The sequence below is a fragment of the Homarus americanus genome, unplaced genomic scaffold, assembly GCF_018991925.1.
Source record: "Homarus americanus isolate GMGI-L3 unplaced genomic scaffold, GMGI_Hamer_2.0 scaffold45562, whole genome shotgun sequence".
Classification (NCBI taxonomy): domain Eukaryota; kingdom Metazoa; phylum Arthropoda; class Malacostraca; order Decapoda; family Nephropidae; genus Homarus; species Homarus americanus.
The window spans coordinates 6486965-6514834 of NW_024744839.1; the positions used below are offsets into that span (position 1 = coordinate 6486965).

The 27870-nt window shown below is 42.1% G+C and overlaps 1 protein-coding gene across 2 annotated transcripts; it reads left to right on the forward strand.

Annotated features, from left to right (window-relative positions):
* The first annotated feature begins 316 nt into the window (after positions 1–316).
* Positions 317–27870, forward strand: LOC121878159. 2 transcript variants are annotated; one of them, XM_042384187.1, is made up of 7 exons: positions 317–537; positions 2790–2986; positions 9853–9985; positions 13119–13244; positions 18389–18442; positions 21235–21365; positions 26908–27870. In XM_042384187.1, exons 1-7 carry the CDS (start codon positions 468–470, stop codon positions 26947–26949), a joined length of 753 nt encoding a protein of 250 aa, XP_042240121.1. In that variant the 5' UTR covers positions 317–467; the 3' UTR covers positions 26950–27870. The 2 variants fall into 2 exon arrangements, with proteins under 2 accessions (XP_042240121.1, XP_042240122.1); XM_042384188.1 differs by having other exon boundaries at positions 26911–27870.

The following is a 27870-nucleotide window of genomic DNA, read 5'->3' on the forward strand; positions in this document are numbered from 1 at the left end:
GAAGGAGAGACAGAGATATCCTGCCTGTGACCTTTATCTGTGACCATAACGTGTATGAGCCATGACAGCCTGACCATGACGTGTATGAACCATAACAGCCTGACCATGACGTGTATGAACCATAACAGCCTGATCATGACGTGTATGAACCATAACAGCCTGACCATGACGTGTATGAACCATAACTGCCTGACCATGACGTGTATGAACCATAACAGCCTGACCATGACGTTCAATTACAATTACTCCAAGCCTGGGCACAACATGTGATTCATGCGCACGCAGCCAAGCGACGCCAGTGCAGGATATCCTGAGATAAATCAAAGGTCAGTTGACGCAGCACAGGGCGAGTGAAGGATAGTGAAGCGAGCATTTAGCTGAAAATGTACACTGAGTGAATGCCATGATGAGAAATTAAACACCAAAACACTGAAGTGAACGCGAAGATAGTGAAGTGAGCGCTAAGGATGAAAATGATTCTTCTGGTACCGATGATGATAGCATGTTCTCTGCTGGGCTGTGCGGCAGACAGTGAAGGTAAGAGAGAGAGAGAGAGAGAGAGAGAGAGAGATAGGAGCGGTAGTCAACGTTTCTGTGAATATAGTCATATTCCTTCGACTTCTTAGAAACACACTACATTATTTTAACATAAGACAAGAACAATAATTAACGTATGTTAGTCATATATATGAAATGAATATAATGTCTCACAGTACAGTACAGTACAGTACAGTATAGTACAGTACAGTACAGTATAGTACAGTACAGTATACATGTTGGCTGTTTGCTCCTCTAGTCATCAAATTCTCGTTGGCTACAATTGTGTAAATTCTCAAATTCCAAAGCCGACTTTGTTAAAAGTTTTCCTTAAATAGTGGACAATGAAATCACGGTGTAGGAAAATTAGAACACGGATAAACGTTTGGGTACACACCCTAAAACAGCACATTCCCTTGGATCACACTTTAAACTAGCTTATCTTAGCTTATCTAGCCTCCCTTGCCCCTGCAGGACTGAGGGACGCCTGTCACTGGTTAAGCCACAAACCAGCCTCCACAAGATGGAAAGCCCACCTGCTACCATTCTTCTTCTGTACTTCCCACTTCTTACCTATACCTTGCCCTAAATCTCCTTGTTAACCTCAGAGCCCACGGCTCTCTTATCTCGGTGCTCTGACTGACTGTGTTGTCAATGGTAAGAGAAGCAATTGAGACCTTGCAATTGTGTGTAATGAGGCAGAAAGTCAGATCAGCAACCTGGGACTAGGTCACAATTTTCGTGATGCCATATGGCAGCAGGGTCCACCATTAGACAACACATTATGCTTCCAATAACTTCCCAGGCGGTAGTACCTCCCCGTTTGGTAGCTGCTTACTACCTACAAGTTGCTCATTAACATCGTTACGAGTAACTACTATCTCGCTTAATCCATTTACTTCACTACCTCTGTATATAGTCGGTGCCTCGGGTATCACGTTTAAATATTCGGTGGTGAAAACTGTTGAAAAATATCTGTTCAGATTATTACTAATTTCTCCGTCGTTATCCTTTAGCTCGCCGGTATCTGACTGTATTGGTCCAATCTTGTCCCGTGTTTTAGTTTGATACATTTGGAAGAATCCCTTGGGGTTTGATTTCGCCTCCCTTGCTACCTTCAGTTTATTCTTCATCTTTGCTTTTCTTATCTCGGTCTTAACCCTATTGGCCAATACCTTATAATAATCTCGGAGGTAAACTTCACCACGATTTATTCTCGTACCTATAGCCTTCCTTTGTCCAATAATATTTTTTTTTAAATTATGTATCCATTTAGGGTGATTGTTGTTTGATCTAAGTTTTCTGAATGGTATGTTCTGCCTTTGTGCATTAAGTAACTCATTATTCAAATTGTTGTGGAACTCGTCAACCTCAGATCTCGTGATCAGGTCATCCTCAACCGTCATATTTTGTGAGGTTATCGTTGTCAGGTCACCAGGTGAAGTGAAGTCGTCCTCTGTGGGAACATTGTGTGAGGTCATGTAATTCACCCCCAAACGTGATACCCCTTCTCTCAGCTGTTTTTTTTTAAACTATCAAAGTTTACTATCGATGAGTTCGTTGATTTCCGGATCAATTTCATCAAATCAATCCTGGTGTATTCTTTCGATCTGGCCGAGAGTCTTGCTGCAGGTTTTTATGATGACTGCGTCGAGGATACCCCATTCGGCACTTGGATTTGGGTTGTTTATAAGCCTATCCTCAAGCTGCTCTCTGAAAGCATGTGCTACGCTGGATCCTCCAGTCTCTTTGTGTTAAAATTTCTTGTGGAGGCTTGTTGCCCTCGCCGTTTTAGGGCGACGTGAAAGGAGTTTGGATCTGATGATCTGTGTCACAGTGGTCTGAGCCACATACAAACATAAGTGGATAAAAGGTGTATCTCTAATAAACCTGTAATATTACTCACTTTTTTCTGTAATGAGGTGTGTCAGGTGGGGCAAGGGTTGAAGACAACATTATATGTTACAGTTCCCTGTTAAAAGGAGACTGCTAACAGTGATTTTGTTACCTCTCAGCGGCCTCTTCCTCAGGTCGCTTTAAGAACCGTGGTTTCATTAGAATTAGAATCAAAACACTTCGCTTATATTATCAGTCATTATAACCTTCACTGAAATGAACTTATAAATAAATGAACTTGTGATGAAAAATGAAATATAACCGAACGAGAAAACATCTTTAAAATGCACAAGTTAACTATTCAGTGTATTTATATTTTTCAAAATAATTTCTACGCCTCATGTTTTCTGCTGCAGGATGTCGGCCTCTTCAACGAGGGAAGACTGTACACTTCGACACAGACGATAAACACTACTTGTATTTCTGGCACAAGGCGGTCATGGCTTCCACCCAGAACAATATGACGGTGTCGACCATGAACGTACAGAAGGTCATAATATTTAATTCATCCATCATTACACACTTCAAGAGGACCAGCATAATTTACAGAGAGGTAAGATTTATATGACTTATAAAAGTATAAAGCAACCTAAACAAACTTGTAAATGAAACCCTCACAGATAAGTGAAAACTTGTAAGACTAATTCCCAGAACTTTCTTCATAAAATGTAGCAATATTTATATATATATATATATATATATATATATATATATATATATATATATATATATATATATATATATATATATATATATATATATATATATATATATATATATATATATACTTCATTTTTAGTCCATATAACACGCGGACTTAGAACATATGATATAATCAACGACCTCACCAGCCAGGACTCGAACCCTCGACCTACTGTATGGGACCAGGGAACACCATGCCCACAGACATGGCATGGTCGGCAGGTCCCTGGTGTGATATATATATATATATATATATATATATATATATATATATATATATATATATATATATAAAATGTGTGATAATAATAAATAAGAACGTAAGAAAATAAGGAGTCTGCAATAGGCCGCTTGGCCTGTGCATGGCAGCTCCTGTCGAGAGTTACCACCACTCTCTATCATCCATGGATCTATCTCGCCTCCTTTTAAAACTTTCCAGCGTTCCAGCACTTTCTACAAAGTTGCTAAGCTTGTTCCACTCGTCCACCTATTTGTGAGCCAGTTCCTTCCTATCTCCCTCCTAAACCTAAACTTATCCAACTTAAATCCGTTGCTGCGAGTCCTATCCTGCTCGAAAATTATAAGAACTTTATCTATATCTCCTTTATTGACTCCTTTCACCACTTAAATATTTCTATCATATCTCCCCGCACTCTTTGTCTTTCTAGGGAATGCAAGTTTAGTTTCTTTTACCTATCTTGATAGGAGGAGTAGCAAATCTATGTGCTAAGTAATGGTGACATGCGGCAATGGGCTCAAAAATCCTGATTTCGAAGAAGGCTCTCTGTCCCCGCGTCCAGAATCCTTGAGCACTGACGTCAACACGGGGTTCGTTGGATGTGTTTGAAGTCCTATGTTGGAAAATCTCACCGTCCAATGGAAGGAGGGTCGGTTCTACTCTGACATCACGGCAGATTTCCTTCAACATATTTGCTGAGAGATCCCTTACTTCGTCATGCCTCATGCATATGAAGCCCCCTTTCTTGCACACCATGGCGTGATCGACGTCATAGGAAGAGCCACACACGCATTGGGAGGGCAAACCTTCTACTGGCCTACCGTACCTTAGAGCATTGGCATCTGTAAATTCTTGTTTATTGAGAATGAAACCATTTGCCCTTATCGGTAACGTAGTTAACCAGTTCGAGGCGCCCACCTCCTGTGCTATAGCTACTTTTTTTTATAAATTCTCTGGTACTTGCAGAAACGGTTGCTGCAACTTATCACTTTGGCAGCGTCAATTTCATTCCCAAATTAGTGAAACACCCTCACTTAACCCCAGCAGAAGGATCACTCTTTGCACTACCACCGAGACTGGGAGGAATAGGACTAACCAATCCAGAGGAGATTGCTGCCACCGATCATCAAAACTCAGTTAAGCTCACAGCAGCCCTCACGGACCACATAATAGCTCAGAACGCAACAGGGGAGGTGGATATCAGCGAAGTAAACAAGATTCGAAGGTCCATTACGACAGAATAAATATTTTTCAACAGTTTTCACCACCGAAAATTTAAACATGATACCCGAGGCACCGACTCTATACAGAGATAGTGAACAAAATTAATTAAGCAATATAGTAGTGACTAGTAACGATGTTAGTAAGCAAATAGACAAACTAAAGCCTAATAAGTCACCAGGTCCCGATGAGATATTTGCCAGAGTATTAAAGGAATGTAAGGAAGAGCTTAGTATGCCCTTAGCAAAATCGTTTAAAATGTCCTTAAAAACGGGTGTAGTACAAGAATCCTGGAGGATAGCAAATGTAATACCGATTTTCAACAAGGGAGATAGATCATTCACTATCCTCTAACTACCGTCCAATCAGCTTAACATCAATTGTAGGCAAATTACTGGAAGCAATCATTTCAAACTCTATTCGAAATCACCTGGAAAAGCACAAGTTGATCAATGATTCCCAACATGGCTTCACAAGCGAGCGTTCATGTCTAACTAATCTATTAACATTCTTTTCATCAGTTTTCGAATCAGTGGACGAGGGGCACAATTATGATGTGATATATCTCGACTTTAGCAAAGCCTTCGACAGAGTCCCCCACGAAAGACAAATAAGAAAAGTGGAGGGTCATGGCATTAAAGGAGATATTCTCAAATGGATTAGGGCGTGGTTACTGGACAGGAAACAGCGAGTGAGCATTAACGGCACTAAATCCCGTTGGAGCAACGTCACTAGTGGAGTTCCCCAAAGCTCAGTACTTGTACCATTATTGTTTATTATATACATAAACGACATAGATATAATCATAGACAGCAACGTAAGTTAATTTAGCTGATGACACTAAAATAGGGCGTGTAATTAAATCTGACGAGGACTCCGCAAAACTACAGGAAGATCTAAACAAATTTTTCGAATGGTCTGAAAAATGGCAGATGAAATTCATTGAGGACAAATGTTAAGTGCTCAGTACAGGAGGTAAAGAGGGAAACCAGATACCAGATGAACAACGGTGTTATCGAGAAATCCGATTGCGAGAAAGATTTAGGAGTAATGATAAACAGGAAGCTTAAGCCAAGTAAGCAATGTGTATTTGTTCGAAACAAGGCTAATACAGTACTTGGGTTCATACAAAGGAGTGTTAGTTACAAGACTAGCAAGGTCATCTTAAAACTATACAGCATCTTGCGCTTGTGAGACCTCACTTGGATTATGCAGTTCAATTCTGGTCACCGTATTACAGAATGGATATAGAATCCTTGGAAAGAACGCAGAGGAGAATGACAAGACTAATCCCGGGCATTAGGAACCTTGAGTACAGAGACAGGTTAAAGCATCTTAATTTGCACTCCCTCGAGAGACGTAGAGTGAGGGGCGATATGATAGAGGTGTATAAATGGAAGTCAGGACTGAACAAAAGGTACATTACCAAGGTACTCAAACTATCCAACCAGGAGCGAACTCGTTACAATGGTTTTAAATTAGACAAATTTAGATTTAGGCGCGATAATAGGTAAACATTGGTTTGGAAATATAGTGGACGAGTGGAACAAGCTACCAAACATCATCATTAACTCGAATACGCTGGATAACTTTAAACATAGGGTGGATGGACATATGAGCGATAGGGGTTGGGTGTAATTGGGTCTGCCCAGTATGGGCCAATAGGCCCGCTGCAGTTTCCTCCATTCTTATGTTCTAAGTCCCGGAATCATTTCCGTCATTCTTCGCTGCACCGACTCCAGTGAATTGATATCCATTCTATAATAAGGGCACCAGAACTGAACAGCATAATCGAGGTGCGGCCTGATTAGCACAAGATATAGTTGCAATAAGACCTCTGCACTCTTATTACTTACACTTCTAGATATAAAACCTAATACTCTATTTGCCTTATTTCGAACATTAACGCACTGTTTTCTAGGCCGTAGGTCCGGCCTTACAAGTACCCCTAAGTCTCTTTCACAAGTCGACTTCTCTAGGTTGATGTTAATGCTGTATATATTGACAGTATTTGTTCTTCCAATATTAAGTACGCTGCACTTGCTGGTGTTGAATTTCATTTGCCATTTTTCTGACCACTTCTGCAGTTTATTTAAACCCTCTTGTAGTGCATGTGCATCTTGCCCTGAATTAATCTGCCGCCCTGTTTTGGTGTCATCCGCAAACTTGCTTATGTCACTGCTGATCCCAGTATCTAGATCGTTTATGTAGATTATGAACAAGAGTGGGCCCACTACTGACCCCTAGGGAACCCCACTGGTTATACAGCCCCACTTTGATTTAACACCGTCTTCTCTGACCCTCTGTGTTCTATCGGTGAGCCATGATTTTATCCAATTTAAAACTTCCCCTCGATGCCATGAGCCTTAACTTTTCTCAGAAGCCTCTGATGCGGTACTCTGTCAAACGCTTTGCTTCAGTCTAAGTAAATAACATCGTAATTTTCGTCATCATCTACTACCTCGAAGACTTTGAAAAAAAAAAAATATATATATATATATGTATATATATATATATATATATATATATATATATATATATATATATATATATATATATATATATATATATATATATATATATATATATATATATATATATATATATATATATATATATATATATATATATATATATACATATATATATATATATATATATATATATATATATATATATATATATATATATATATATATATATATACAGTATAAATATATATATATCAGATCGAAATTCTTATTGTGGTGATCTATGGATGGTAAAACGAATTAGCACAAAAGTTTCAGATATTAACTTTCTTACTTTCCGTGACCTGGACTGGTGTTTCTGAGATTGAGGTTAAGGAGACGCAACAGGCATTTGTATTAACTCCTCAGCACACCCAGATACCAGATGAACAACGATGTTACTGAGAAATCCGACTGTGAGATAGATTTAGGAGTAATGATCAGTAGGAATCTTAAGCCAAGTATACAATGTGTCTTTGGTGGAAACAAGGCTGATAAAGTACTAGCTAGTTACAAGACTAGCGAGGTCATCCTAAAACTATATCTTGCGCTTGTGAGACCTCACTTGGATTACGCAGTTCAATTCTGGTCAACGTATTACAGAATGGAAATAGAATCCTTAAAAATAATTCAGAGGAGAATGACAAGACTAATCCCGGGCATTAGGAACCTTGAGTAGAGAGACAGGTTAAAGCATCTTAATATGCACTCCCTCGAGAGACGTAGAGCGAGGGGCGATATGATAGAGGTGTATAAATGGAAGTCAGGGATAAACAAAGGTGATATAACAAAGGTACTCAAACTATCCAACCAGGAGCGAACTCGTATCAATGGTTTTGAATAAGACAAATTTAGATTTAGACGCGAGACTCACCTGTGTTGCGCTATTGCAGTATAACAAGTAAGTTTCATTCGATCTCAGACAGGGTTTAGATAGGGCAGTGATAAAGTTAACAAGAGCTAACAGTGAGTTAATTTCAGGGTTTCCGTCAGAACCCACTTGACTGAGAGAGTCATGACTGCGAGAGATTGAATGCCGTTTGAGACTGCCGTTGATGATTGATGATTAGCGATTGTCGCAGTTGGAACGATCAGTGCAGGCTTGTCACTGGTCAGCGGGGTTAGCCAGAGATCTCCGAAGTGAAACCAGCTGTCTGGGTGCACAACTGACGATCGTCTGGGGTCGCCAGATCTCTTCTACCTCGGCTCGCAATATCACATATCTTCAAGAAGTTAGTGAAAACCTTTTACAACGAGAAGCTCTCCACTGAACAAGGGCTGATTGGCTCACTCTCTTCCCACCCATGGACGCACTAAGAGTACACTGAGGCTATCTGCGTAAATTAATGGTCACACACTGAGACCAGGAGTCTAGGGGATACCGAGAGAAACATTTTATCTCCCTTATTACGGGTGTATGTTGAGTTGGGTGAAGCATGGTTCACGGGTACTGGTGGACTCAGTAACTTCTTAATAATAGTGATAATATTTTGTGTGTAGTTAATACCATTTTTCAGTTACTGATATTATCTTGACGTGTGTAGTTTAATATTTCTGAAATAATTTTGATAGTATTGTTTTTTAATGTTTGTGTCACTAATTGAAACCAGAGTGTTACTGTGACTTAGTTCCTTTAATGCATTTAATATTTCTTTATAATTTCAATCTCAGGTATAACCTTTGTTCCCCAGAGTAGTGTTTAAGTTAGGTTAGGAGGTGTGCATCTGTTGGGGGTAATAAAATTTTGTTGAGTGCCCTGAAGGCCTATTCAGGGTGGAGTTAATAAGTTCTTATTTTTTATACCATTTTCTCAGTGTTGAATATAATTTTGTTGAGTGCCCTTAAGGCCTATTCATTGTAGAGTTATTAATTTCTTATTTTGTTTTAATAAAATTTTCTCAGTGATTGATATTATTTTGTTGAAAGCCCCTAGGGCCTGTTTCATGTGTGCAAGCAACAATTCTTAATACTTGAATTTATTGTTGTCTAATGAGGCATTGTCTGAGTTTCTAATAATTTCAATATCATGTATAACTTTTATTCCCCAGAGTAGTGTATTAAGTTCAGGTTAAGAGGTGCGCATATGCTGGTGTACCATTATTTGATTGTGTCTGTAGAGTTGGAGGGAATATAAGTGTCTAAATTTTACAGTGTGTCTCATTCATCCCAGTCACAGATGCTATCCTTCCACGGGTCACGGAGAATTCATTTTGTTAGTAAATTTAAGTGTTCTTGTGCTGGTTCAGGTTTTTTCTCAAAGGGGCGCTTCCACTGCAATTACCATCTAATAATTAATAAACCCGAAGTCAAGTGAGAAATTAAATGTCCAGCAATTTTCGACCGGTTCATATATATATATATATATATATATATATATATATATATATATATATATATATATATATATATATATATATATATATATATATATATATATATATATATATATATATATATATATATATATATTGCAAGACGGTGCCACAAACATTCGCAACACACTTGGAGTCTTCAAACGTGTACGTTAGTAGTTTTTGTCACTTTTGCGACGAGCTGAAGCCTGCATTTAGGAAAAAGGATATTTACTGTAAAGTCTATATCGGATTGCATATGATTGTAAATAAATTGTACTAGCAACACTGGATACTTCATTTATATTCTGTAGAAATTAAAATAAAATTTATCTTTTTCCCATTATAACCTCGCAGGAATATAGGAATATTTTCCTAAAAAAAAAACCTATTGCAGAAAGATACAGTTACGGAGATAAGTGGAGGCGGCGTAGAATTAACCATAATAAAACCTGGTATGGTGAAGAACGTGTCGGTGGTGAGCAACGGCATCATGGACTGGGTCATATGTTCTTCTGACGAAGATTTCCGTGAGTCAATATATTTTCCAACACTACAACACACATACACACACACACACACACACACATACACACACACACACAAACTAATCGCTATAAGAACAGCCCAGTCCCAACCATTGTAAAAATTATCAATAACTTGTAATCAACCAGTGTATTTGCTCCCAGTAAATCTTACTTTTTGCACTGTCACTATGTTGAAATGTCCTGTAGTTTGAGTTTCTCCCCACCTAGTTATTATATATCATATTTGTGTCACTTAAGTTACTTGTATATTATTTGTAAATCAAAAGACCCATTCCCCAATTATATAACTGTATATTTTCAGCCTTCCGGCTGCCATGCTTTTTCAATAAACCGTTAATTGTTATTATTATTATTATTATTATTATTATTATTATTTTTATTATTATTATCATTATTATTATTATTATTATTAAACTCACACAAAAAAACACAAAAACCCACACAACAACAACAACAACAACTACTACTACTACAACTACTTTTTTATAGTGGCCTCCTGCCTCCCCCAATAGCTACACCTTCCTCGCCATTTTATTGCCTTAAAATTAAATATCCTAACACATAAGTAGCTACCCTAGCTGTGCTGAGTTAGTTGAGCCGCATATCTACGCAGCATTCAGTGACAGTTGCCTCATAGTCAATATCTTCGACTGTTGTCGGATTTGGGGCAGATGCTCTCGTTCCCCTGAGGCAAAGCAATGCAGACCTAAGCAGGGAGAAGGACAGTCGACATCTCAACCAGGCTGTAACGTAATATCTGGGCTGCTGCTTCCATTCAGATAACACCTCCGCGAGTCTGGCATAGAAGCATCTTGCACTTGGTCCCATCCCACCAATGGTTGTGAAAACCAGAGGAGTGAAGCTGCCCTGATCGACATTCTGAATTCTCTCCCGATATTCCCTATCTTGTCGTCCTCGTTCCTCCTGTGTGCAGCATCGAGAGCTAGGTTACGGTGACATGCGGCCATGGGATAAAAAATCCTTATGTTGAAGAAGGCTCGATGTCCCAGCGTCCAGAATCCTCGAGCACTGACGTCCACACGGGCTTCGTTGGATGTGTTTGAAGTCCTGTGTTGGAAATTCTCACCGTCCAATGGAAGGAGGGGCGGTTCTACTCTGACATCATGACAGATTTCCTTCAACATATTTGCTGTGAGATCCCTTACTTCGTTGTGTCTCATGCATACGAAGCCCCCTTTCTTGCACACCATGGCGTGGTCGATGTCATAGGAAGAGCCACACACACACTGGGAGGACAAACCTTCTACTGGCTGCGCATTAGCATCTGTAAATTCTTGTTTATTAAGACTGAAACCATTTGCCCTTATCGGTAATGTAGTTAACCAGTTCGAGGCGCCCACCTCCTGCACTATAGCTACTTTTTTTTTCAAATTCTCTGGTACACGCAGCAACAATTGCTGCAACTTATCACTTTGGCCGTGCTGTCATTCTGTCATAATGGACCTTCGAATCTTGTTTACTACTCTGGTATCCACCTCCCCTGTTGCGTCCGTGAGGGCTGCCGTGAGCTTAACTGAGTTTTGATGTTCGGTGGCAGCAATCTCCTCTGGATTGGTCAATCCCATTCTTCCCAGTCTCGGTGATACTGCAAAGAGTGATCTTTCTGCTGGGGTTAAGTGAGGGTGTTTCACTAATTTGGAAATGAAATTATCACTGATATCTTCTTCCAGAGGGTGGAGGAAAGGTCCGATATCAGGGATAGTGCGCATCAGGTAGTTCCAGCGATACAACTACTACTAACGCTGCTGCTGCGTTGGCGCCTATCTGCCTCGGTATGCAGTCAGACTAACTCGAAAGCATTGACATCTTCTTACGGTGAGGAGAAATCGTCTCCCAGGGAGAGTGTCGATTTGGCACTTTTTCAGGTTTGCCCGCCAGCGTTATGTTTATTATTTGTTAGGTGACTCAAGTAGCTGCTTTGGCAGTCTACTGTCGTCCATGCGGGTAACATGGTAGCCTCGATGCTTCTACAGTTGGTGTCAGCAAGAATACTGGCATTTGTTCTCTTATCTTCCCAGCGATCTCGGAGGATGGAACGTAGACTACGTTCGTGAAAGTTTTTAAGTGCCTTGAGGTGCCTCCTGTATGTGACCCATGCCCGTTACCATATAGCAGGGTGGGGAGGACCACTGCTCGATATACCTGTAACTTTTTAGATAATTTAAGCTCCCTACAGCTGAAGACACGGTTTTGGAGCCTGCCAAAGGTTTAAGATGCACCTCTGCTCCGATGTTGAATCTCTTCATCGATGTCTACGGTGGTGGACAGGTGGGAGCCGAGATACCGAAAGTGGGGTAACATTAGATAGGGTAGCAACGTTAAGCTGGATGGATGGTGGAGGTGTGGCTGAACTAGGGGCAGGCTGAAAGAGAATCGGAGTCTTATGTACATTCACCTCAAGGCTAAAGTGTGCATACGCATCTGCATAGGTGTTCAGGATCTCCTCTAGGTCGTGTTCAGTGTGAAAGACAAGGTTGAGGTCGTCTGCATCCTGAAGTTCGGTAATGGAAGCTGCCGACACCTTTGTTCTTGCCTGGGGTCATCTTATGTTGAAAAGACCCTTCATCCAGTACTCGATGTCCACCCAGCCGGCTAAATTGACACTGGCAAGAGTAAGGAAGGCAGCCAAGAAAATGGAAAACAGTTGGTGCCAGTACACACCCTTGTTTAACCCCCGTTTGGATGGGGTAGAACTCAGACTGGGTGCCATTACCTAACCTAGCCTAACCTTGCCTAACCTAACTTAACCTAACCTAGCCTAGCCTAAACCAATCAAATCTAATTTAATCAAATCTAATCTAATCCAATTTAATCTAATTTAATCTAATCTAATCTAATCCAATTTAATCTCATTTAATCTAATCTAATCTAATCCAATTTAATCTAACCTAACCTAACTTAAACTATCTTAACCTATCCTAACTTAACCTAACTCCCCTAAATGAGCATTAGGATGGTTAATCTTCAAGTGACAAAAGCTTGGTGTCTAATCTTCAGATGATCCCAAATTTATTCTTATATATTCTTTAAAAATTTAATGTAAAAACCTATAATTTACTCACACGTTAAGATGATGCTTGCCTTCTCTTTACAGCCAGTATATCTGAAAACAAGTTCCCCATTACGTTGATGCTGGTGGTGGCGCTGGCGCTGGTGGTGCTGGTGGTGATATTCGTAGCAGTAGCCTTCATCTACCGATTCAAGAAGACACTCTTTAATGGTGAGAGAGAGAGAGAGAGAGAGAGAGAGAGAGAGAGAGAGAGAGAGAGAGAGAGTTCAGATCCCTATATCGCCAGTGCTACACACACAGCTAAGTCTATGTCCTCCTTTCCTGCTCGATTTGTTCATAAACTTTTCCCCTTTAATCACTGCCGCTCCTGGGATTTTTTTTCACGCTCGTAGGCGGTGCAGAAAGATAACACAACACACCTTGCGACCATTTTGTTTGTTTGTTTTTGTGGGAGGTTCAATTTCTAGACTGTCATTTTGTCTTTGTGTCTGTGTGGAGGATTTCTCACTTCTTAGGTTTGTCTTTCTACATCTGTAGGTGGAAGTTTGTGGGTCATTATTACTTGCCAGCTGCTCCACCAGTCATCGTAATTTGTCTTCTATTCGCCCTCATCCGACAAGATAATCACACCGTTACTGATGACAGGTCACCTGACTACTCCAGGCCGACCTTACCCCACCTGGGTCTGAGCTTAATCACTCCTCAGAACCCTCACGACATCCTCAGGCATAGTTGTTGGCTCTTTACAGACAACATCATGATAGTGACGTAACCTGTAGCAAAGGCATCCTCACTGAGAGCCACGATCCCACTCAAGTGTTGACCTGAGTGGCAATCATCCCTTCTCCATCGTTCTTTTTTCACTCTGGCCGAAAGACCTTAGATCCCTCCCTTAGAAGTCTCCCTCCCCTCCAGGAAAATGAGATTTGAGACGGGGTGTAGGCCTATTCATTCTCACTTACTTTTGCCTTTACGTAAACATGTCAGGCAGAGCAACTTATCGGGACCCGAAAGCAACGCACCCTCTGGTTGTTAGTGATATAATTGCCAGAGGTCAATAGAGTCATTTCTTTTTCTTTTTAACTGACGATACCAAGGAACTTTAATACAATATCCTTGGACGGTATTAGGTTAAGAAGCCCCCTCGCCCCCCTTTGCAGCTCATTGGTTCATATATAATGTTCGATTAATATTGATATATCGCCAATTAATTCGGATAGAACTGTTAAGGGTACCTAATTTCATCTCACTTTAATGCTAAATTTAATGTATGTAAAGATATAACTGCTTGAAAAAACTACTTTCAAGATAAGAGTGGGAAAAAAGTTTGAAATACAGAATATTTACCGTCGATGTAATAAATAATTTCATGGTTTTTAAGAACACATTCGCCGCTAATTTTCTCTTTTCATTTATTATTATATGTATCAAGTCAAATGACACCAAACTGTTAGGTATTTAAACCTTTAATTATTTTTAATACTTCCAGTGATTAATTGATAAATTAGGTAAGATATTAACCAGAATTCCCAACCATAGACAAGGTATAGTGTATTCAAGATAATAATAGTGAATTAAGTAGTTATCAATTAAAGTATGGTAGAGGATAGTTAACGCGAACAGTGAGAATTTTCTCATTAGACTTAAAACTTATTTTTATACAAAAATATTAATAAAATGACCAAGACGCAGGTCAGAACTTAACACTGGTATAACTAAGGCTAAACAAGACCCTAAGACGAACTGAAAGACTTAGCTGACAGATGAGCTGATTAGGTTGAACATACGTAGGACTAGGACTTGCGGCTACCAGCAGCGGAGATTGGAGATTTTAGAGAGAACGTCAACCAAGGGGAATCTCTATGTTAAGTTGAGAAGATAAGGAAGTGAATGCCCTCTGATGAGGTGTACGTGGCTTTTCATCAATTAGTATTGGGGGCGTGACTGTGGTGACGTCAATTTTCAATTCTAATTGATGAGTGGTTGATAATTGACGCCATGCAACATCTGGCGAGATGACGAAGGGGGGGGGGGGGTTAGAAGACGGTAGCGCCGTGCCTGATGCCTTCTTGTCACTCACGTTTCGAGAAATTTTCCATAGGATATTGTCTTGATGCATGGCAAAATACATAAAGCAACAGATAATAATGATCAATTTATAAAGAGAAGGATCAAGTGTAAACACCACATATTCACGTAAAGGCGTAGTTAAAGACAAACGTTACGGGGAAGTAGTGCGCTTGGCGGAAGGGCCTCTCAGTTGAACTGATAGATCTGTTCTAGTACTCTATTTCCCTGATAGAAAAGCTGAGCGGCTTTTCCGCCAAGCGCACTACCTCCCCATGAAGTGAAACGCACCTCTCTACGTGGACTCACTGACAGAAGCGGGAGGAGACGACACCTTTTTCTGGGAAGGGTACCCAGAGGACCAACGCCGACTGCACGGTGTGGGATTTGCTGTCTGTAAAACCATCAAGCACAAAGTAACAGAATCTCCGATTGGTATGACTGAAAGACTGATGTCATGGCACATCCCTTTAACTAATGGGCGCTCTGCAACCCTTTTCGGGATCTGCGCACCAACAGTAGACGGTGACAATCTAGCAAAAGACTCCTTCTACGAGTCCCTGAGCCTTGCTCCCCGCAGGACACCTCATAACGACAAGTCATAATCTTCGGTAACTTCAATGCAAGAGTTAGTACAGACTCCCACCTATGGGACGGCATTCTGGGCCGCTATGGCATCGACAACATGAACAGCAATGGCCTCAGACTCCTCTCTTTGTGTTTAAAACATATTCTAGTCGTAACCAATACCTCATTCCAACTTAAAAACAAGCATAAAATCTCCTGGATACACCCAAGGTCGAAGCACCGGCACATACTCGACTACATCATTGTCAGGTAACGTGACCGGCGAGAAGTTCTCCAAAGTGGTGCAAAGTGCTCCACCGATCATATCTTAATCCACTCCAAGATGAGGCTTGAAATCCGCCCCCAAGTGCCATTACGACCTCCCCATCCCCTCCAAAAAAAAAAAAATCAATTGGAACACCCTCAAAAACCCATCAGTAGTTAGAAATTTCCGCAGTACTCTAGATGGGCGTCTGTCTTCCACACTCACAATAAATTTAAGCAGCAACACAATAGGCGTGGAACAACCTCTGCTTGCTACGAAGTTACAAAGGATATCCTTAGCTTTACCAGACGACGTCACCGGGACTGGTTCGGTAAGAACACTGATGCCATATACGAAGTTTTTGCTCACCAAAATAAAGCCAACGATGCTTTACTCTGAAACCCAAAATCTGCTGCACTCGGAACCAGCTGGTGTTCACTCAGGGCAGAAGCAGAGATAACTTTAAGAAAAAAGGAAAACAAGTGGTGCCAAGCCAGAACTTCGACAACGAGAACGATCATCAGGACTTCTACAATGCCACCAAAGACATTCATGGTCCCGTCAAGCGCAACATCACTCCAGTGAGATCACTCGATGGTGAAATTCTCTAGAACAAACAGCAAATCCTGGATTGATGGGCGGAACAGTTTGGTAGACTTCTCAACCAAAGGAACCCTACTGAGCCCAACATATTAGATACTATCTTAGAGTTGACCCCGCCGGTAGAACTCGATACAGTACCTGAGTTCTCTGAGACCCTCTGGCTGCCAAGGGCCTCAAAAACAACAAAAGTGCCGGGCCAGACGGCCAGCCTTCAGAAATCTATGAGCGGACTACCTTCTCATCCAGCGTCTCCACCAACCGAAAGCGTCCCCCAAAAATGGCAGTACTCGAGCATCATCGCAGTCTACAAGAAAAAAAGGCGACCGTTCGATGTGTGGCAAGAGCCGAGACATTTCTCTCTTGGCTGTGGCAGGTAAAGTACTTGCCAGAATTATGCTCTGCAGATTAGCCCAACACATCGTTGAGTCCACTCTGCCTGAGACGCAATGTGGCTTCCGTAAAGATCACAGCACAACTGATGTGATCTTTAGTGTTGAAGTCGGTGTGAAACAGGGGTGCTTTCTGGCCCTCGTTATATTCAATCTCTACCTCATAGCAGTGACCCTGTTCAGCCATAACTCCATGAACGACGATGACGACGTGAAGATCCAATTCTGTTTCGACGGCAATCTGTTCAACCTCCGCCGCCTCCAGGTAATAAGAAAACCGTCGACTTCCCACCTCCTGGAGCTCCAATATGCTAATGACTGCACGCTCTTTGGTCACTCCCCAAAGGCTCCCCAACACTGTTTCTGAGTTGTCTCCGCAGTGCATCAGGCCATCGGACTCTTAATTTAACATCCAAAAACAGAGATTATTACTCAATAGAGAGGCGCAGACCCACCACCTACATTTTTAATCAAAGGAGAACCTGTCAAACAAGAAAACATTTTACCTACCTAGGTAGTGCTCTTTTCCCCAACCACAACATCGACGAGGAGATCCAGGCTCGGATCCATCTTGCGGCTCCTCCTTTGGTCGTATGCGCTCCAGAGTATTCAACAATAACAGCTTCAAAGTCATAACCAAAATTTCTGTTTACCAAGCTGTCTGTATATCCACCATCTTATTTGGTTCTGAGGCGTGGATTACGTAACAAAGGCAAATCAGATCTCTCCAGTCCTTCCATATCCGTTGTTTGCAATGAATTCTTGGTCTGTTCTGGCAGGACAATATCTCTTATACTGATATCCTATTGTGTACCAACACTACCAGCATAGAGGCATTTTTGGCGAAGTGACAAATGCAATGGACGGAATACGTCATCCGCATGACGAGAGTACCGACTCCCCAACCAGATCCTCTACGGGCAGCTGCCCGAGGCACGCCGCAACCCTGGAGGACAATATGAAAGGTACAAAGAAAGACCAGCTCAGAACGACGCTCAAAAGAGGTAACATCCCTCCAAAGGCTCTCGAGACCATTGCATCAGACCGTAGTCTATGGCTCTTCATTTGTACCCAAGGCGTCAAACATCTCGTGAACGAGCGCAATAGAACCATATGTGCACGTTGACAAAGTTGACACAATCGCCCTCCCAGAGACCTCCCACCCAACCCAGAGCTGCCCTACCCATTGTGCGATAGAATGTGGGCGTCAAGGATCAGACTCCACAGCCACATCCAGTGGCACCCCCGACACCATCCTTAGTTCACCACTCATCGTCATCCATTTTTTAATGAAACAGATTCGTTGTCGGCTACGACGGATAGCCATAAGCAAGTGTGTGTGTGTGTGTGTGTGTGTGTGTGTGTGTGTGTGTAGTTTGTAGTTTGTGTCTGCTGAACTAAAAAAAAATATATTGAAAACTTCATATGAACCTAGTACTCTTTTTCCCCCTTTCCTCCTACAGTACAAGCTGAACTGAACAATTACAAGAAGACCATCAGAGAGCACTCGGAGCAAGGTGAGTTCCTTTTGTCTAGCCCTGAGAGAGAGAGAGAGAGAGAGAGAGAGAGAGAGAGAGAGAGAGAGAGAGAGAGAGAGAGAGAGAGAGAGAGAGAGAGAGAGAGAGAGAGAGAGAGCAAAACACACAAACCTTCTCTATTTTCATCCTTTCCTCGTGTTCTCAGATTATACTTCTTAAAGACACTCAGGTGTTCCCTCTAATGAGCTTAATTTATAGTTAATTCCTGACGATGCATTCATTCGGCCTTCCTTCGTCTCTATCATGATTTCTCTTGGCTTAAGTTTCTATTTCTCTAAACACCCATCATGGCTTAAGTTTCTATTTCTCTAAACACCCATCGTGGCTTAAGTTTCTATTTCTCTAAACGCCCATCGTGGCTTAAGTTTCTATTTCTCTAAACGCCCATCATGGCTTAAGTTTCTATTTCTCTAAACACCCATCGTGGCTTAAGTTTCTATTTCTCTAAACACCCATCGTGGCTTAAGTTTCTATTTCTCTAAACGCCCATCATGGCTTAAGTTTCTATTTCTCTAAACGCCCATCGTGGCTTAAGTTTCTATTTCTCTAAACGCCCATCGTGGCTTAAGTTTCTATTTCTCTAAACACCCATCGTGGCTTAAGTTTCTATTTCTCTAAACACCCATCGTGGCTTAAGTTTCTATTTCTCTAAACACCCATCGTGGCTTAAGTTTCTATTTCTCTAAACACCCATCATGGCTTAAGTTTCTATTTCTCTAAACACCCATCATGGCTTAAGTTTCTATTTCTCTAAACACCCATCGTGGCTTAAGTTTCTATTTCTCTAAACACCCATCGTGGCTTGGGTTTCTATTTCAAACACCCATTGTGGCTTAAGTTTATTTCTTAAACACCCATCGTGGCTTTAAGTTTCTATTTCTCTCTAAACACCCATCGTGGCTTAAGTTTCTATTTCTCTAAACACCCATTGTGGCTTAAGTTTCTATTTCTCTAAACACCCATCGTGGCTTAAGTTTCTATTTCTCTAAACACCCATCGTGGCTTAAGTTTCTATTTCTCTAAACACCCATCATGGCTTAAGTTTCTATTTCTCTAAACACCCATCGTGGCTTAAGTTTCTATTTCTCTAAACACCCATCGTGGCTTAAGTTTCTATTTCTCTAAACACCCATCGTGGCTTAAGTTTCTATTTCTCTAAACACCCATCATGGCTTAAGTTTCTATTTCTCTAAACACCCATCATGGCTTAAGTTTCTATTTCTCTAAACACCCATCATGGCTTAAGTTTCTATTTCTCTAAACACCCATCGTGGCTTAAGTTTCTATTTCTCTAAACACCCATCGTGGCTTAAGTTTCTATTTCTCTAAACACCCATCATGGCTTAAGTTTCTATTTCTCTAAACACCCATCGTGGCTTAAGTTTCTATTTCTCTAAACACCCATCGTGGCTTAAGTTTCTATTTCTCTAAACACCCATCGGCTTAAGTTTATTTCTCTAAACACCCATCGGCTTAAGTTTCTATTTCTAAACACCCATCGTGGCTTAAGTTTTATTTCTAAACACCCATCATGGCTTAAGTTTCTATTTCTCTAACACCCATCGTGGCTTAAGTTTCTATTTCTCTAAACACCCATCGTGGCTTAAGTTTCTATTTCTCTAAACACCCATCATGGCTTAAGTTTCTATTTCTCTAAACACCCATCGTGGCTTAAGTTTCTATTTCTCTAAACACCCATCATGGCTTAAGTTTCTATTTCTCTAAACACCCATCGTGGCTTAAGTTTCTATTTCTCTAAACACCCATCATGGCTTAAGTTTCTATTTCTCTAAACGCCCATCATGGCTACCATGTATCACCTACCCATTCCTCCACAATATATTTTCGTTACTTTCTTGTCATGATCACTGCCATGTTTCTTGGTTACACTCGCCGAGATTCTTTGAAAAAAAAAAGTATTTCTTCTGCCATTATTGGATTTAACGTATTTTGAAGATATTGAAGGAAGACCATCTTACAGAGGTCAGATGTTATCTTAGGTTGCTTACCAGCCATCTTCCCATTCTTTCACTCTTATTGTCACTGGCGTCTGCCAGGGTGACGCTTGACATGAACATCTAAACAATACCATAGAACTCCTCAATTCCTTTCTTGCTTGTGTCTGTCCAGTATTTTCTGTGTACAAGTTTACTGGTTGTAAATTTTCAACGACTCATGGATAGAGCAAATTTTTGCTTGTTTGGAGAAGTTCACTCGAAGGAAGACTACACGTGGAAACCTGGTGGATGATTCTGGCTGAGCCGTGCCTTCACCTGGAACGACAGACTCCTTCATCAAAGCTTCACATATAACTCAGACTCCACATGACTATAAATAAATGCGAGCGTATAATACATTCCATTTAACATATATTATTTGATGTAAGTACAGAATATATGTATCTCCTTGTTTTTATCTAGAAAAATACAGATATTTCTATGACCAGCAAGTTTTGTTTTAGGCGTCATTTAGTAACATGATAATAGTCGAGTAGTATAAGTTACATAATAACAAAAATAAATAATATCTTGAGTTAAATCTTTGCCACACACTTTACAGACTGTCAGTAATATACCCAGACAAAGATTAGCAATCCAACGTCCTTCAATGATACGCTGTTTGTGGCTGTTTTAGTATTAAGTGAGCGTTTTTGTTCATCACTGTTATGTTTCCAAATTCAAAATGCGCATTTTTCTTGCCGGTTAGCCACCCTACAGTACTGATCAGTGCTGGCTGGCCTAAATCATTATCATGTAAGAAAACTTTTCCAGAGATTCAGCTGCCTTCTGCGAATAAGTGGCAGCAGAAAGTCGAGGACGCGTATGATGAGTGGAACATCAACAGTGACGTCATCCGCCAAGAATGCCGTAACAGCATCTACGTTCCAGCTGATGAGATAATGGTAACGAGTTTCTCAAATTTCCTCCTCTTACTGTACACCTGAACTTACACCATGGCCTCCATAACTATTTTACCGCCTCACTCCTCACAGACGGGTGCGGCGGTAAAGTTGGGGGAAGAGAACACTGTCAGTAATCCTGCCTTCTTTTGTACCGAAGACTTACTATATAAGCTATTGTAGCCACAAGGGGACGCCTGGCCTATGGGATACCGTTTTACTGTGCTCATACCGCTCCTCATCCTGGAAATACAGCAAATTTTTCAGCCTATTTCCAAGTAACACATGACCCATCTGCCTCCGACTTCCAGCCTTAACTCTTACTCAATTACCACCAAAGTTATAGAATTACACGTAAAGAAACCCATTTAAGAACACCTGGCATGGTTTAGATTTCCTCAGCAGACTTCCTTCTTTCTTCCTGTAACTCTTAATCCTTTATGTGTCCATTAACACCCTCACTGGGTCTTAGTTTGATGCACTTGATTCACTCAACTGTCATCAATGGTCCACTATACTGTTGTGGATGGATGACACTTCCTCTTACTCTATATTAGTGGTGCCAAACCTAATCTAGGCTCTGGGCCACATTTATTATTGTAAATATAGTGGAGAGCTCCAAAACTTTTGATCGATATTCAAGAAAAAAATCTCATATATACTCTACACTTATTTGCATTTTAACACGTCTACCAGTTACATACTTTTTACAGTTACTCTTGGACAGTATGTGTGTATTTACCACAGTGAGAAGGCTGCTTCTCTCTCTGGGCCCGGTCTGGGGTAAATACACACGTCCTGTACACGACAGCTGTATCAAGTTATTATATGTTTTCATAAATTTCTCTCTAAGATAGAATCCCAGATAATTCACATTTTCTAATAAACCCTTGCGGGCTCAATGATATGGTTCTGCGGGCGCTCTATATAAATAAACTGCTATTCATCTCCTCCAGTAGTAAATATTCCTTTGCTGGTGACACAAACTGACACAAGAGTTTAACTTACCACTCAGTCAGGTCCGCTAGGAGTCCACCTAAATACAAGAGCTCTCAGGGGTAGAGAGTTAAGGAGTCTACAGCTCAAGCCTCACCATCTGCCTCTTCGCTACCTCCCTCTCATGCCTCACCATCTGCCTCTTCGCTACCTCTCTCTCATGCCTCACCATCTGCCTCTTCGCTACCTCTCTCTCATGCCTCACCATCTGCCTCTTCGCTACCTCTCTCTCATGCCTCACCATCTGCCTCTTCGCTACCTCTCTCTCATGCCTCACCATCTGCCTCTTCGCTACCTCTCTCTCATTCCTCACCATCTGCCTCTTCGCTACCTCCCTCTCATGCCTCTCATCTGCCTCTTCATGCTTCCTATCTGCCTCTTCGCTACCTCCCTCACCTCCACCATCTGCCTCTTCTTTACCTCCCTCTCATACCTCTTTTGCCTCTTCGCTACCTCTCTCTTGCCTCACCATCTGCCTCTTCCCTACTCTCTCTCATGCCTCACCATCTGCCTCTTCCTTCACCTCTCTCTCATGCCTCACCATCTGCCTCTTCGCTACCTCTCTCTCTCTCATGCCTCACCATCTGCCTCCTATCTCCCTCTCATGCCTACCTCTGCCTCTCATGCCTCACCATCTGCCTCTTCTACCTCTCTCTCATGCCTCACCATCTGCCTCTTCTTCCCCTCTCTCTCATGCCTCTGCATCTGCCTCTTCGCTACCTCCCTCTCATGCCTCACCATCTGCCTCTTCACTTCCACCTCCCTCTCATGCCTCACCATCTGCCTCTTCGCTACCTCCCCTCTCATGCCTCACCATCTCCTCTTCGCTACCTCTCTCTCATGCCTCACCATCTACCTCTTGCCTACCTCTCTCTCTCATGCCTCTACCATCTGCCTCTTCGCTACCTCCCTCTCATGCCTCACCATCTGCCTCTTCACTACCTCCCTCATGCCTCACCATCTGCCTCTTCTTCTCCTCCCTCTCCTCATGCCTCACCATCTGCCTCTTCGCTACCTCCCTCTCATGCCTCACCATCTGCCTCTTCGCTACCTCTCTCTCATGCCTCACCATCTGGAAAATATACACTATAAACTATGGGATAATTGACCCAGTATGTTACAATTTTACATTGGATCAGATATTGTTGGAATTTTTTACGTCATTTTATTTAGGATTTAATGAAAGTTGTATAAAATAATAATAATAAATAATAATAATAAACGGTTTATTAATAGAGTTGCAGCCGGTGGCTGAAAATATGCAAACTTACATGTGATTTAGACATAATGATATCCGTTCAATATATTTACAGGGCTGTACAGTACATAAATCAGGAGCTGTTTATTATTTTAACAATAGATGGGATGGTGCTGTTCTTATATCTATCAGTTCGGGCTCTTATGGGCTGAATTTTGTTGTAGTGGTGGACTGCGCGAGGTAGGTGGGGGACTGCAGGTGGCAGTAGGTGGCGATGACGAGGATGGTACAGTAGTCCATTACAAAACCCTGCTAGTGCGTGGTGGTGGAGGTCACTGAGGGATGGCATTTCCAGGGTGGAGAGAGCGTTGTTGTAGCCGGAGTAGTTTGCCCCGAGCATGATTCTACAGGCCCTCATCTGTACCTTCTCTAGCTGACGTTGTTGGGTAGAGTTGAGAGAAGACGACCAGGCTGGTGACGCATAAGTGCATCAGCATGTCATAAGGTGGTGGATGTAAGGTTAGGTGGTGGATGAAAGGTAAGGTGGTGGATGTAAGGTTAGGTGGTGGATGTAAGGTTAGGTGGTGGATGTAAGGTAAGGTGGTGGATGTGAGGCAAGGTGGTGGATGTGAGGCAAGGTGGTGGATGTGAGGTAAGGTGGTGGATGTGAGGCAAGGTGGTGGATGTGAGGTTAGGTGGTGGATGTAAGGTTAGGTGGTGGATGTAAGGTTAGGTGGTGGATGTTAAGGGTGGTGGAAAGGTTGGGTGGTGGATGTAAGGTTAGGTGGTGGATGTAAGGTAAGGTGGTGGGGTGGTGGATGCATAGGTGGTGGATGGAGGTGGTGGAAGGTGGTGGATGTAAGGTAAGGTGGTGGATGGTGGTGGATGTAAGGTAAGGTGGTGGATGTAAGGTTAGGTGTGGATGGGTGGTGGATGTGAGGTAAGGTGGTGGATGAAAGGTGGTAAGGTGGTGTGGGGAGGTAAGGTGGTGGATGTAAGGTAAGGTGGTGGATGAAAGGTTAGGTGGTGGATGAAGGTAAGGTGGTGGATGTGGAGGTAAGGTGGATGAAAGGTAAGGTGGTGGATGTGGTAAGGTGGTGGATGTGTGGTGGATGTGGAGGTAAGGTGGTGGATGGGTAAGGTGGTGGATGTGAGGTAGGTGGTGGATGTGGAGGTAAGGTGGTGGATGTGGTAAGGTGGTGGATGTGAGGGGTGGATGAAAGGTAAGGTGGTGGATGTGGAGGTAAGGTGGTGGATGAAAGGTAAGGTGGTGGATGTGAGGTTAGGTGGTGGAAGGTGGTTGTGGTGGAGGAGGTGGTGGAAAGGTAAGGTGGTGGTTAAGGTGGTGGATGGTAAGGTGGTGGTAGCAGGTGGTGGATGTGGGTGGTGGATGTAAGGTTGGTGGTGGATGTGAGGTTAGGTGGATGTGGTGTGGTAGGTGTGGGTGGTGGATGTAAGGTTAGGTGGTGGATGTAAGGTTAGGTGGTGGATGTGGAGGTTAGGTGGTGGATGTGGGGTAAGGTGGTGGATGTAAGGTGGATGTAAGGTTAGGTGGTGGATGTAAGGTTAGGTGGTGGATGTGAGGTTAGGTGGTGGATGTGAGGTAAGGTGGGGGAAGGTGGTGGATGGGGTTAGGTGGTGGATGTAAGGTTAGGTGGTGGATGTGGTTAGGTGGTGGAAGGTGGTGGATGTAAGGTAAGGTGGTGGATGTAAGGTAAGGTGGTGAAGGTTAGGTGGTGGATGTGAGGTAAGGTGGTAAGGTGGTGGATGTAAGGTAAGGTGGTGGATGTAAGGTTAGGTGGTGGATGTGAGGGTGGTGGATGAGGTGTGGATGTGGGTGGTGGATGGTGGAAGGTAAGGTGGTGGATGTGGGTGGTGGAAGGTGGTGGATGTAAGGTTAGGTGGTGGATGTGTAAGGTGGTGGATGTAAGGTGGTGGATGTAAGGTTGTGGTGGTGAGGTTAGGTGGTGGATGAAGGTGGTGGATGCGTGGTGGATGGGGGTGGTGGATGTAAGGTTGGGTGGTGGGTGTGATGGGAGGTAAGGTGGTGGATGGTGTGGATGTGGTAGGGGTGGTGAGGTAAGGTGGTGGATAAGGTGGTGGATAAGGTGGTGGATGTGGTGGATGTGGTTGGGTGGTGGATGTGAGGAAGGTGGTGGAGGTGGTGGTGGATGTAAGGTTAGGTGGTGGTTGTAAGGTTAGGTGGTGGATGAGGTTAGGTGGTGGATGTGAGGTGGTGGTGGATGTAAGGTTAGGTGGTGGATGTGGGCAAGGTGGTGGATGGGAGGTTAGGTGGTGGATGTGAGGTAAGGTGGTGGATGAGGCAAGGTGTGGATGTAAGGTTAGGTGGTGGATGTGAGGCAAGGTGGTGGATGTGGGAGGTTAGGTGGTGGATGGGAGGTAGGTGGTGGATGTGAGGCAGGTGGTGGATGTAAGGTTAGGTGGTGGATGTGGAGGTTAGGTGGTGGATGGGTGGGATGTAAGGTAGGTGGTGGATGTGAGGTTAGGTGGTGGATGGAGTGGATGAGGCAAGGTGGTGGATGTAAGGTTAGGTGGTGGATGTAAGGTTAGGTGGTGGATGTAAGGTAAGGTGGTGGATGTGAGGTTAGGTGGTGGATGTGAGGTAAGGTGGTGGATGTGAGGCAAGGTGGTGGATGTAAGGTTAGGTGGTGGATGTAAGGTTAGGTGGTGGATGTAAGGTTAGGTGGTGGATGTAAGGTTAGGTGGTGGATGTGAGGTAAGGTGGTGGATGTAAGGTTAGGTGGTGGATGTGAGGCAAGGTGGTGGATGTGAGGTAAGGTGGTGGATGTGAGGTAAGGTGGTGGATGTGAGGCAAGGTGGTGTATGTGAGGCAAGGTGGTGGATGTGAGGTAAGGTGGTGGATGTGAGGCAAGGTGGTGGATGTGAGGTAAGGTGGTGGATGTGAGGCAAGGTGGTGGATGTGAGGTAAGGTGGTGGCAAGAGTTGCTTCACGTGTTAGAAGGAGAAGGAGGAGGAGCTAGTGATAAGTAAGTTAAATGTTCAATATTGACTGTAATATAGACTGTAGAATGTTGTAAGGTTAGAGGAAGTTTGTATGAACTATCTGGTCCCAACACAAACACGCCTTCCTGAATAACTGCATACAATATATCATGTTTCTTAATGCAGAAAAAAAACTAAGCCTTGATCATTATACACAGAAAACTGAAAAGATTTCTCAAAATGTGTGAAGCTATTTAACAATTAGCATGACTCTACAGTGAACAATAACATCACGAGCCCTTAGGTGAGTGTCATCAACACTTGGCCTCGGGAAGTATTTGAAACGAATGAAATATGAAGCAATGTGTTTATTTAACCTTATCTCAGCAGGATGCTCACGAGAGACTGAAACCGTGTGAGCCCATCTAGGTCCCACCACCAAGATGCCCAGTTACGCAAGTTGTATGGGGATGCCACTGAACAATGTGTAAACCTCATTTAGTGAACAAGCCTGCTGACTCCAAGCCCTCATATTGATAAAGATAAGAAAATATTTTATTTGCTTCAAAGGACTCTCTTTATGATAAGGAACTTCCATGTTAGCAAATTATGGTTATTTCTAAACTCAGTGCAATAAGACTTGTCGTCATTGTTATATTATTTTTAACTAAGTGATGCCATATCTCCTAGGTAGATTTGTTTTCATATAATGAGTATAATTTGATTTTTGTCCAGTGAATAATATTTTTAGTTTATTTTATGTTTGAAAATTGATTTACAGTATTCAAGCTTTCTCATTTGTGCAATAATCTGTCTAGACACTACAATACCTACGAGTGATTTACAATACTTAAATATTAACGTCAACATTATATTCTACTAAAATGTTTATCATAATAATTCGATTTTTGTTATTTTAGTGTTATTACTCCGCTCTAACAACTGAGGCTTTTAAGCGTGTAGCGAGGTTAGTAATTACACTATTATATCAACAATTATAAATTATAAGAGATGTAGTTTTTGTTGATCTTTCATTTTGTTTTACTGGAGATGTTTTAAGTCTGCCACGTGATATATCTTTGGTACTTGTTTTTCATAAGTCAGGCCAAGTGACACATCTTATGTACTGTACCTGTTATTATGATATGTAATTTTTAAGTAAGCGTTTATACATGGGCGTAAAGATGAGTGTATGAGCCGAATCACTGTCCGTAGTTACAACAAGAAACAATTTATTTAGTCAGAAAAACACAGACACAGAGTGGATAATAATAACAATATTAACATGGCTGAGCCAGTTGAGAACCTGAGCTCTCTTTTAGGCACCTGATATATACTATACATTTATCT

Excerpts from the sequence above, each read along its gene's own strand:
- LOC121878159 (XM_042384187.1), top strand. The coding sequence starts at position 468 with ATGAAAATGATTCTTCTGGTACCGATGATGATAGCATGTTCTCTGCTG. Across the intron at positions 18,443-21,234 it reads CAGAGAGCACTCGGAGCAAG|AGATTCAGCTGCCTTCTGCG; the intron begins GTGAGTTCCTTT and ends AAACTTTTCCAG. Across the intron at positions 21,366-26,907 it reads TTCCAGCTGATGAGATAATG|CAGGATGCTCACGAGAGACT; the intron begins GTAACGAGTTTC and ends ACCTTATCTCAG.